The sequence below is a fragment of the Bufo bufo genome, chromosome 4 (assembly GCF_905171765.1).
Source record: "Bufo bufo chromosome 4, aBufBuf1.1, whole genome shotgun sequence".
Classification (NCBI taxonomy): domain Eukaryota; kingdom Metazoa; phylum Chordata; class Amphibia; order Anura; family Bufonidae; genus Bufo; species Bufo bufo.
In genome coordinates, this window is record NC_053392.1 from 339,562,549 (window position 1) to 339,574,990 (window position 12,442).

At 42.7% G+C, this 12,442-nt stretch overlaps 1 protein-coding gene across 1 annotated transcript in view; it reads right to left on the reverse strand.

The window, feature by feature from the left end:
• Positions 1–1,807: 1,807 nt before the first annotated feature.
• The window catches only part of REV3L (REV3 like, DNA directed polymerase zeta catalytic subunit), a 209,996-nt gene continuing 199,361 nt past the window's right edge, over positions 1,808–12,442 (reverse strand). Inside the window, exons 28-32 of the mRNA XM_040428881.1 lie at positions 10,985–11,122; positions 10,031–10,221; positions 7,815–8,061; positions 3,916–4,134; positions 1,808–2,974 (exon numbers count right to left, since the gene is read on the reverse strand). Coding sequence (XP_040284815.1) covers positions 2,834–2,974; positions 3,916–4,134; positions 7,815–8,061; positions 10,031–10,221; positions 10,985–11,122 — 936 coding nt within the window. The 3' untranslated portion in view covers positions 1,808–2,833. The remainder of the gene's footprint in view (positions 2,975–3,915; positions 4,135–7,814; positions 8,062–10,030; positions 10,222–10,984; positions 11,123–12,442) is intronic.

The following is a 12,442-nucleotide window of genomic DNA, read 5'->3' on the forward strand; positions in this document are numbered from 1 at the left end:
AAAACAGATCCGCATTTTTGCGGACAGCATACGGCCGTCTGAATGAGCCCTAACTGAGGAGCCACCATGGAAGGTTGATGCAACATACAGGACCATGCAATAAGTATACTTTATCATGCTGTGTAATCAACACTTACATTTTACTGGAGAACTATTGTAATAATCATTAAAAAGGGTTTCTATCACTTCGTATGCCATAATTAGCTCTCAGACACTAGCGATCCGCTAGTGTCTGCTCTGGCCAACCATCCTAATATAAGAGCTTTTTGGGCAGCCGTTTTGCTAAAAAAATAACTTTTATAAATATGCTAATGAGCCTCTAGGTGCTATGTGGGCGTCATTAGCACCTAGAGGCTCCGTCTACCTTCATACACAGCCACCGCCCAGCGCGTCCCTCCAGCCCGCCCATCTCCTGATGAATGCGATCCTCCGTGTGACGCAACGGACGAATTCTCGCGCATGCGCCGTGCGCGGCTGTATTCGGCGCATGCGCAGAGAATGTCTGACCGCTTCCCTGCTCAGACATCTCCACTGCGCCTGCGCCGATGATGTCATAGTGCATCATCGGCGCAGGCGCAGTGGAGATGTCTGAGCAGGGAAGCGGTCAGACATTCTCTGCGCATGCGCCGAATACAGCCGCGCACGGCGCATGCGCGAGAATTCGTCCGTTGCGTCACACGGAGGATCGCATTCATCAGGAGATGGGCGGGCTGGAGGGACGCGCTGGGCGGTGGCTGTGTATGAAGGTAGACGGAGCCTCTAGGTGCTAATGACGCCCACATAGCACCTAGAGGCTCATTAGCATATTTATAAAAGTTATTTTTTTAGCAAAACGGCTGCCCAAAAAGCTCTTATATTAGGATGGTTGGCCAGAGCAGACACTAGCGGATCGCTAGTGTCTGAGAGCTAATTATGGCATACGAAGTGATACAAACCCTTTAATCTTATTACTTCTTAGCATTGTAGACCACTTTAGAAGGGTGCCACTACCCCTTGATACTGCACCTGTCTGCCCAGAAAGAAGAGGCATGTAGCACTCTTGTAGTCCAAGTAGGCAACTAAGGCTACTTCCACACTAGTGTTTTAATTTTCCGGCATAGAGTTCCGTCACAGGGGCTCTATACCGGAAAAGAACTGATCAGGCATATCCCCATGCATTCTGAATGGAGAGTAACCAGTTTCGGATGCATCAGGATGTATTCAGTTCAGTCGTTTTAACTGATCAGGCAAAATATAAAACCGTAGCATGCTACAGTTTTATCTCCGGCGAAAAAAACTGAAGACTTGCCTGAATGCCGGATCCGGCATTTTTCCCTATAGGAATGTATCAGTGCCGGATCCGTCATTCAAAATACTGGAATGCTGGATCCGTCCTTCCGGCCTGCGCATGCGCAGACCGGTAAAAATGTGAAAAAAGATACAAGACTGATCCGTCTGTCCGCATGACAAGAGGAGAGACGGATCCGTTCTTGCAATGCATTTGTGAGACGGATCCACATCCGGATCCGTCTCACAAATGCTTTCAGTCAGAGCCAGATCTGCCGCAAGTGTGAAAGTAGCCTTAGTGTACAAACTGCATAAAAGAGGATTTGAGACTGGAAAACTGATTGAAGGGAGCATCAGTTACAAAAAAGTATAATAGATTGTAAATTCGGATGGCAATGGTTCCCTCTTCATTTTCATGTTGGTTTTCTGCTTCTCCTGAATGTAAAGTGCTGTGAAATAGAAATGCCATAAGTTGATTTTTTATTTGCCACCTATAGAAAAAGCAAACCATTTTCATTTTGTAATACAAAAGCAAAGAAGCCACAATATTATATATTTTATTAGTTTTTAATATTGTTTTCATTTTAACTTTTCAAACGATTTCCAGTTTAGAAAACGATACACTGACCACATAATTCCTTTTTTTTTATTTTTTTATACAGTTATACAAATAATCTAAATACACTGTCGTGTTCAGGATGATGGCAAATAAGATTTAACTGTACATAAGGAAAGAAAAATATTATAAGCATATTTAGAAACCATAGAAATGTCTATACAAAACAAGCAAAATGGAATAAATCTTATATTTAAAGTATTGCAACAGTCCCACAGTTTTATAACAAAAAGAAGGTCTTTGCACAGTTCCTCACAATGCCCCATTACAGCTAAAGCAAGACAGCAATAGATTTTTTTTAATTTTCCTTTTTCTTCTTTTTTAAGAAAATGACAAATCTGAAATGTTACACAGAAATACAATTTGCACATTCTGATCAAAAATAACAAAAAAAGATGGCAATGAGTGGAGCAAAACATGGAGGACACACACCGACCAACTGTATAAAATCCCATTGCACATTATTTTACTCCGTTGTTTCAAAAGTAAAAAAAGGCCTATTTACAAAATATTTTGCACTTAAACCTAGAAACAATATGGGTGCTCTAGAACTGAACCGAGGTCTGATACTGATGTATCAAAGAGAGGTGCATTCTGCTAGTCAAGATTTCAGTGCTCCTTCCTAGGCAGCGTACCGTGGAAGTAACCAAAGCCTATTGTAAGAAATGCATTTACACAATGATTCCTCTAGCTGGTTCAAACCCCTGCATTATAAAACTGTATGTTACAAAGTTGAAATAAAAGGAAAAAAATACTTTGTACATTGTAGAAAGATAGCAATACATAGGTTAACCCCCAGCACAGATGGAGATGAGTGTTACTCTGAATAATAGTCATATTAAACAAATCATAAAAATCATGAAAGCAATGCAATCCAAAACAGCACCATGCACAAAAGTTTGAAGTGTGAAAAGCACGTAAAGATATAGCACCGGTCATCTCTTAACGCATTCAGAACTGGTCAAGGAGCTGACGTAGATAGGGAGCCTTCGAAAGTTCCCGACTTACTCGGGAGAGCTTGAAAAGTACTGGACAGTTCAGAGAAACACATTGGATCTGTTGGTCACAGCAGCCCGTGCAGTTCTTGCATAACTAGAATGGAAATATGGATATTGTGAACATTAGCGCCAACACTTTACACGGTTTTACATTACAAGGGAAGCAACCAAGACTTGGATAACCTATGAAAAGGACACAGTTACAATTAGAGTTGAGCGAAGCGAGCTTCGGATACTTAATCCGAAGTCGCTTTGTTCAAAACTTCGGAATAATACTGCACGGAGATTTGTCTCCATACATTATCAGAATGTATGGGCTCCGACGAGCTGAAGTTAGTTATTTACAAGTCAGCTTAGGTTCCGACTACTAACTTCGGCTCATCGGAGTCCATACCATCTAATACTGTATGGAGACGAATCTCCGTACAGTATTATTCCGAAACTTTGAACGAAGAGACTTCGGATTAAGCATCCGAAGCTCGCTTCACTCAACTCTAGTTAAATCAATTTCAATCAAGGTAACTGTCTCTAAAATTAGGAAGGGAAGGCAGCAACACCAGTTACTACTTTTACAATTTAAAGGGATATTCCAATAATACAATGGACAAAGGAAAACTATTAGATTAATGGGTGTCTGATTCCTGTCTGAATTGGGCCCCATGTACCCTGGCTGGATGCTGCAGTATTCGAGCATCTCTAACGGACTGCTATAGATAGCAGGGTACAGTGCTTAGCTATGTCTGGCAGGGATCCTTGTGATTAGTGGCGTTCCCAGTGGTTAGACCCCACTGATCTAACATGTTAACATGTTGTAACCGGAATAATCCTTTAACAGTAGGCATGGGGTAGTTGTGGGGGTTCCTTAGGAAAGCAACATTTTTCTGCCCTACATTATGAAATCAAATGAATTGTATTGGTGATTGTGTTATATACAGTACATTTCATAGCATCCACTAATTGGACTGTCCCTATGAACATTACAGTTCGTTTATATATATATATACACACATACATACACACGGTATATATATTTACCTTCACTAGCTGGTCTTGTCTGTATTCCAATTCCCGAATTTCTTGATTGAGAATCACTACAACATGCTGTGGTTCACTCCTACATTTACTACAGATCCCATGTTGTGTCAGTTCATCGCATATGGGACAATGCAACGTTGTGAAATACTGAGATATTGTGCCTTTCCTTGCATCCAGTTCATGTCGCATTGTAGAGTATGCGGAGTATGCCTTCTGGATCTGACAAAGGAAACACAGAGCAGTCGTATGTATGAGTACATCACCAATACACAGGCATTCAGTGTGTCTACGGGCAGATTTCATGCAACACTACACAGACATACAATCATCAAAAAGATATATATTATTTATTATTAAAGCACCATTCATTCCATGGAGCTGTACATAGGATACAGGGAATACATACATAATACAGACAATTGCACTAAGCATGAACACGACGAGTTACAGATTGGTACAGAAGGAGAGAGGGCCCTGCCCTCGAGGGCTTACAACCTACAAGGTATGGAGGAAGGACACAGTAGGTGAGGGTAAAGCTGGTCATAGGAGTATAGCTGCAGCAGGGTCACTGGTTGTAGGCTTGTCTGAAGATTTGGGTTTTCAGGTTTCTATTGAAGGATTCCACTCTAGGTGAGAGTCTGATATGTTGGGGTAGAGAGTTCCAGAGTATAGGGGATGCACAGGAGAAATCTTGGAGGCGATTGTGGGAAGAGGTGATAAGAGGAGAGGAGAGAAGGAGGTCTTGTGAGGATCGGAGATTACGTGTGGGGATGTATCGGTAAACTGGCTCAGAGATGTATGGAGGGGACAGGTTGTGGACGGCTTTATACGTATTTGTAAGAGCAACAGGGTGAAAGGTGGATTAGCTGGGCAGCAGAGCTGAGGAAAGATTGGGCGGGTGCGAGACTGCTAGATGGAACGCCACAAAAGAGGATGTAGCAGTAGTCTAGGCGGGAGATAAGGGCATGTACAAGCATTTTTGCAGACTCATGGATGAGGAATGCGCGGATGCAGCAGATATTTTTGAGTTGGAGACGGCAGGTGGTGGAAAGGGCTTTGATGTGTGGTCTGAAGGAGAGGGCAGAATCCAAGGTCACTCCAAGGCAGCGGACTTCGTTGACCGGGGAAAGTGTGCAGCCATTGATCGTGGTAGATAGGTCTGTTGGGGGGGTTGAGCAAGATGGGGGAAAGATCATTTTGTTTTATCCACATTAAGTTTTAGAAAGAGAGTCGAGAAGGAGGATATGGAAGATAGGCATTGTGGGATTCTGGATAGTAAGGTGGTGATGTCTGGACCAAAGAGGTAGATTTGTGTGTCATCAGCATAAAAGTGATACTGAAAGCCGTGGGACACTATGAGCTGTACCAGGCCGAAGGTGTAGATAGAGAAGAGCAGGGGTCCTAGGACAGAGCCTTGCGGGACACCAACAGAGAGGGAATGAGAAGAGGGGTGGTGTGAGAGTAGAAGACGCTAAATATCTAGTCTGTGAGGTATGATGTGATCCAGGAGAGGGCCAGCTCGGTGATGCCAAGAGATGAGAGAATTTGTAACAGAAGGGAGTGGTCGACTGTGTCAAAGGCAGATGACAGGTCAAGGAGAAGGAGGACAGGAGTAATGTTTTGGGACCTAAGTGAATGTCTTTCTGGAAAGTACATTCGCTGTGACTTGCTAGTGATAAAGATGAGTTCTGCATCTAAAATACATCTCACACATCCCCTTAGTCTCTCTTATTGTATGGTCACTCAGAAGCTATGTCCATAGGATGGTGCAAACTGGATGAATCTAGTTTCTACTGGTATAGTATTGGGGGGCCAGGAGAACTTCCATATGTGTAATGTTTCCTGTACAGTATGTAATTTGCATCATGTCTAGTCTTCATAGTAATAGGAAAATATGCCGTTCTGCTTTGTAGGCCTCGTTCACACTTCAGTGTTTGGTCAGTGATTTTCGTTAGTGATTTGTGAGCAAAAAACAGGTGTGGGTTAAAACCACAGAACAGGTGCAGATCTTTCCATTATACCGTTTCACTTATCACTTTTGGCTCACAAATCACTGATGGAAATCACTGACCAAACACTAAAGTGTGAACAAGGCCTTACACAGATTTGATAAATGTAATCCCACCTAATTATGTCAGCTGATAATAAAATTCTCTTGCAGGGCTTTGTTCCCCAGATAAAGATACTTGGAAACATTGTATCTACATCAGGGGTAGGCAACCTCCGGCACTCCAGCTGTTGTGAAACTATAACTCCCAGCATGCATACTTGTTCTGCTCTTCTAAGAACTCTCATAGAAATGAATGAAGCATGCTGGGAATTGTAGTTTCACAACAGCTGGAGTGCCGAAGGTTGCTGATCCCTGATCTACATCCTTCTTTCTCTCCGGTAGCATCGTAATAGACTCCATTTGAAACACAATGACAGACTTGGAGGCCCTTTGAAGGCTCTCCCAAATTCCAGAAATTAGGGTTTCCATAACACTAGTCATTAGATTCGCCAGGTTTAAAAACTGCTTTTTGGGGTTTTAAGGGGGTTGTCCGGCCTAGCAGCAGACTTAAACACTGACAAAAGGCACGTCACGGCACATGTAGAAAGACAGCGATATATAGGTCAACCACAAAGCACAGATGGGGATGAGTGTTAAGCCTCATTCACACGTCAGTGTTTTCCATCAGTGATTGTGAGCCAGAACCAGGATTGGAGCCTCCAGACAAAGTATAAGGGAAAGATCTGCACCTGTTCTGTGTTTAGAGCCGCACCTTGTTTGGCTCACAATCACTGATGGAAATCACTGACCAATACACTGACGTGTGAATGAGGTATTACACTGAATAAGGCCTCATGCACATGACCGTTGTTTTGGTCCGCATCCGAGCCGCTGTATTTGCGGCTTGGATGCGGACCCATTCACTTCAATGGGGCCGCAAAAGATGCGGACAGCACTCCGTGTGCTGCCTGCATCCGTTGCTCTGTTACGTGGTCCGCAAAAAAAAAAAATATATAACCTGTCCTATTCTTGTCCATTTAGGCATAGGCAGTTATATCAATGGCTGTCCGCGCCGGATCCGCAATTTGTGGACTGCAAAACACACAACGCTGGGGGGCAAGAGGCCTAAATCATATAAAAAATTAATGAAAGCATTGCAATTCAGTTTGTAGTGAGATAAACTCGTAGAGCAGATACGGATCTCGTCACTTCATTCACACAGGGACCCAAACAGACTGGGATAGGAACTGTGGTGCTTGAATAGCGGGATGTTGTGTAGAGTAGGAGACTTTTTTATGGTCCAGTCAGTGCTCAAGTCTGCTGTTAGGCCCAACAACTTCTGTTGTATTGTAAGGATTGGCAAAATATGAAAAATGTTTCAGTGTGTGACATTTATACTATGGTGATACTGCTGAACATGTACCTATGACTTCCCTCATGCATTTTGTCCTCCAAACAAGGCTGGTTCTTAAAAGGGTTTTCCAGGATTTTATTTTTTACTGAGGACTTATTCTCAGGATAGGTCATCAGTATAAGCAGCAGAGCTCCTGTGAGTGCCACTGCCTTCTCGCAGCTTACCAAGCACAGTGCCGTACATTGTATAACAGATGTGATTGATACTGCATTCAGCCCCATTCACTTGAAAGGGGCTAGGCTGCTCCTAGGCCACGTGACACATGAACGTGTCATCACTTGGCTTGGGAAAAGCAGAGGGCAGGCCGCGGTGCTCACAGGAGCGCCAGTGCCTTCTCAAACTGCTGACCGCAGGGGTCCCAGGTGTTTGACCCCCACCAATCAGATACTGATGACCTATCCTGAGGGTAGGTCATCAGTAGAAAATCTCGGAAAACCCGTTTAATTATGTATATACTATTACTGTATATACAGTTATCTAAAACAGTGTTCTTACCCTTGGTAATTCATCGTACCAACTGAATACATCCACTCCAATGAGAGAAAAGATTCTGTTTAGTGGTGGCAGTATTTGCTTAGTGATGTAGTAGGTTGCATTTAGTCTCAGATTATGGTCTTGGAGGACATCAATAGGCCGTCTCACAAGCTGAATAAGGGGTACGCCAGGTGAACCATACACAATCACATACGGCACTCTTTCTCCAACACGTGGTTCAGAGCGACGGTCATATGCTACCATTTTCCTGTGAAAAAAAAAAAGCTGTGGTAAAGATCAAATGGTCCCAGGATTTGGTTTTACACCATAGTTGTAACATACAGTCAGGTCCATAAATATTGGGACATCAACTAAATTCTAACATTTTTGGTTCTATACAGCACCACAATGGATTTGAAACGAACATGATGTGCTTTAACTGCAGACTGTCAGCTTTAATTTGAGGGTATTTACATCCAAATCAGGTGAACGGTGTAGGAATTAAAACAGTTTGCATATGTGCCTCCCACTTGTTAAGGAACTAAAAGTAATGGGACAATTGGCTTCTCAGCTGTTCAATGGCCAGGTGTGTGTTATTCCCGCATTATCCCAATTACAATGAGCAGATAAAAGGTCCAGAGTTCATTTCAAATGTGCTATTTGCATTTGGAATCTGTTGCTGTCAACTCTCAAGATGAGATCCAAAGAGCTGTCACTATCAGTGAAGCAAGCCATCATAAGGCTGAAAAAACACAACAAACCCATCAGAGATAGCAAAAATGTTAGGCGTGGCCAAAACAACTGTTTGGAACATTCTTAAAAAGAAGGACCGCACTGGTGAGCTCAGCAACACCAAAAGACCCGGAAGACCACGGAAAACAACTGTGGTGGATGACCGAATAATTATTTCCCTGGTGAAGAAAACACCCTTCACAACAGTTGGCCAGATCAAGAACACTTTCCAGGAGGTAGGTGTATGTGTGTCAAAGTCAACAATCAAGAGAAGACTTCACCAGAGTGAATACAGAGGGTTCACCACAAGATGTAAACCATTGGTGAGCCTCAAAAACAGAAAGGCCAGATTAGAGTTTGCCAAACGACATCTAAAAAAGCCTTCACAGTTCTGGAACAACATCCTATGGACAGATGAGACCAAGATCAACTTGTACCAGAGTGATGGGAAGAGAAGAGTATGGAGAAGGAAAGGAACTGCTCATGATCCTAAGCATACCACCTCATCAGTGAAGCATGGTGGTGGTAGTGTCATGGCGTGGGCATGTATGGCTGCCAATGGAACTGGTTCTCTTGTATTTATTGATGATGTGACTGCTGACAAAAGCAGCAGGATGAATTCTGAAGTGTTTCGGGCAATATTATCTGCTCATATTCAGCTAAATGCTTCAGAACTCATTGGACGGCGCTTCACAGTGCAGATGGACAATGACCCAAAGCATACTGCAAAAGCAACCAAAGAGTTTTTTAAGGGAAAGAAGTGGAATGTTATGCAATGGCCAAATCAATCACCTGACTTGAATCCGATTGAGAATGCATTTCACTTGCTGAAGACAAAACTGAAGGGAAAATGCCCCAAGAACAAGCAGGAACTGAAGACAGTTGCAGTAGAGGCCTGGCAGAGCATCACCAGGGATGAAACCCAGCGTCTGGTGATGTCTATGCGTTCCAGACTTCAGGCTGTAATTGACTGCAAAGGATTTGCAACCAAGTATTAAAAAGTGAAAGTTTGATTTATGATTATTATTCTGTCCCATTACTTTTGGTCCCTTAACAAGTTGGTGGCACATATGTAAACTGTTGTAATTCCTACACCGTTCACCTGATTTGGCTGTAAATACCCTCAAATTAAAGCTGACAGTCTGCAGTTAAAGCACATTTTGTTAGTTTCATTGTGGTGGTGTATAGAGCCAAAAATTTTAGAATTGTGTCGATGTCCCAATATTTATGGACCTGGCTGTATGTAAGAAATATGCATCTCTTCTACTCAATGTTGCTTACATCACATCAAAAGAGTTGTGCTTTCAAATACATTTATACTTATCAATTATGTGGATTATAAACATATCTCATAAGCAACGCACTGTGCACACTCACAGTTTGATAGGTGCAATGCAATCCATGTCTTGTGATTTACATTATCAAAGCTTCAAAAACAGGTAGAACAAAATCATATCAGACAGGTGATCAACTGCGTGAAGCCATATTGCCTTTCCATGTGTTACCTTGTGAGTTCCAGTGCTGGCACACACGCTCCTGGTCTGTAAGCAAAGCTTCCTCGGTATTCCTTGGCAAAGATAAGATCCTGCATGCTGGCCTTCCCTTCCAGAAGCTTCATACATTGTCTCTGGACATACTGCTTGATCTGACTTATATCTCTGGTTTCAAATAGCAGCTTAATAGAACGTTCAAGTATCTAGTAATACAGAAGAGCAAAAAAAAAATAATGTAACTTTGGAGAAGCAATCACTGAAAGAAAGAGAAATACCATATTTTGCATTAGGTCTGATCCACTGGTGTGTTGGAAAGGGGATACTATGCTTATGGAATACAAAAAACCTTGGCCACAAAAGAGGTTATCCCTAAAATATTACTATGCAATGAACAGGGCATTGGAAATAAAGTCTTATTGCAATATACATGCCATAAAATATTGTTAGGTTTTGATGTACAATACATTTTCCTCTCTGATGGTGCCTCTTGCTGTTTCTCATGTGGCCAAAATTCTAGTCCTCTAATCCATCTTCTCCAGCATTCAGTGGCTTAGTAGCTTCCCTGCTCCCCCCATTGATGCCAGCATGAAGTGAATACGCAGTGAAGCGCTCCAGACAAATTTCATTCATTTGTCCCTACTTCTAAATTTATAAAACACCTATTTATTTATTTTTAATTCATGGGATAACTCATACTAAGGTTCAAGTCTATACTTCTAATGGATTCGGAGGGCTATGAATGAGAAACCGAATTTCATGCCAACTCTATTATTTTATTGTGCCCACAGATACAGAAAGCAATTGGTTTATGAAGAGGGTTGCCTATTAAATGGGTTCTCCAGGCGTTTTTTCTTTGTTTTTTAAGGAAATTCCAGAGACTTCTCACTTTTAACTGTAGCTTCACCACAGGTGGTCACTGCTATTGTCTCTTAACAACACTGATTAATATATAGGTCTTCTTCTTACCTTACCAACAGCAGGGCAGGCATCTCTGCGCACAGTCTCTATGCCTTTTGCATCAAAAACTGGATCCTTCTGGTCAAGGGTTTCATACATATAACCCACGTATCTCTTCTTGGTTTGCAAAACACAGGGAAGATACACCTACAAGATGGAGAAGTGTAATATGTGGGTAATAGGAAGATAACAGAAACTACAAAGTCAGCACCAGGTAACATTTCTTACCCACTTGTACTACTACCATATACAAATGTTTTCTTAGAGATTATAATAAGTAGATGGGTAACAAGCACTGGCTGTAAGGAGATGATATAAACAATGGGGCCATGTCCACGCTCATACTGTAATGCAACAAGTCAAATGTCAAATACTATGATGGAAGTGTCTTAGCTATATTGCTATAAACATTCCGAAGAGAATGAGTCAAACTTCTTGAATAAGCTTCTAGACCTTTTTACAAGACTGTAGACTTTTAAATACTACTAATAAACGGTAATAAATGGTAAATTACCGTATATGGATTGTACTTTTCATTTTGCTGTGATTGTGTCCCCTCGTACATATCAAATCTGCACTAGCATTGCTTTACAGAGGACCTGTCACCACTCCAGATATGTCCGTTTTAATAGCTGCATGCATTCCCCATGTAATAACGATTCTGGAACATCTATTCTTATGGCTCTATGTTGTCCCATTCCTTTATTATTCCTACTAGAAGTTATGAATGAATTGCTAGCAGTCTGCAGTAAGGGTACAGAGGGGTGGTAACCAGGTTGGGGGGGGGGTGTACCTCCACAGACTGCCTCTATCCAATCAGTGCTGCCATTTTCAGACTGTGCAGGTACCCCCCCCCCCCCCAACTGGTTCCCCCCCCCCCCCCCCCAACTGGTTACCCTCTGTCTGTACCCTTACTGCAGACTGCTAGCAGCTAGTTACATAGACATTTTACTATCACTGCCCCTGTTTCTGCTTTGACACGTCCATGTACATAACATCACAGAAAATGAGAAAGAGCTGCATGGACATGGTCATGTGACCACAACCAAAAACAGAAGATAGGAGCAAGGAAGGTGAAATAAATAAATGACAAAATTACAGCTACCTTCATAAGTGATTATGTTAAAGGATGTTAATGCAAACCGGAAAACTCCTTTAAAGGGATATTTCCATCTGAAACAATGGGGGCATATCGCTAGGATATACCCCCATTGTCTGATAGGTGTGGGTCCCACCTCTGGGACCCACGCCTACACCGAGAACAGAGCGGGGAAGGTGGTCGCCGGAGGACCCCGGGTCCGGCCACCACCAAGCACTCTCACGGTAGTAGTGAGTGGGAGTGCAACGCGCTTGCGCAGCCACTGCTCAGTTATTTTCGTCAGCCCTCTAGAAATGAATAGAGGGCGGCTGCACATGCGCATTGCGCCCTCCACAACTTTCGGGGCTCCGTTCTTGGTGTAGGTGCAG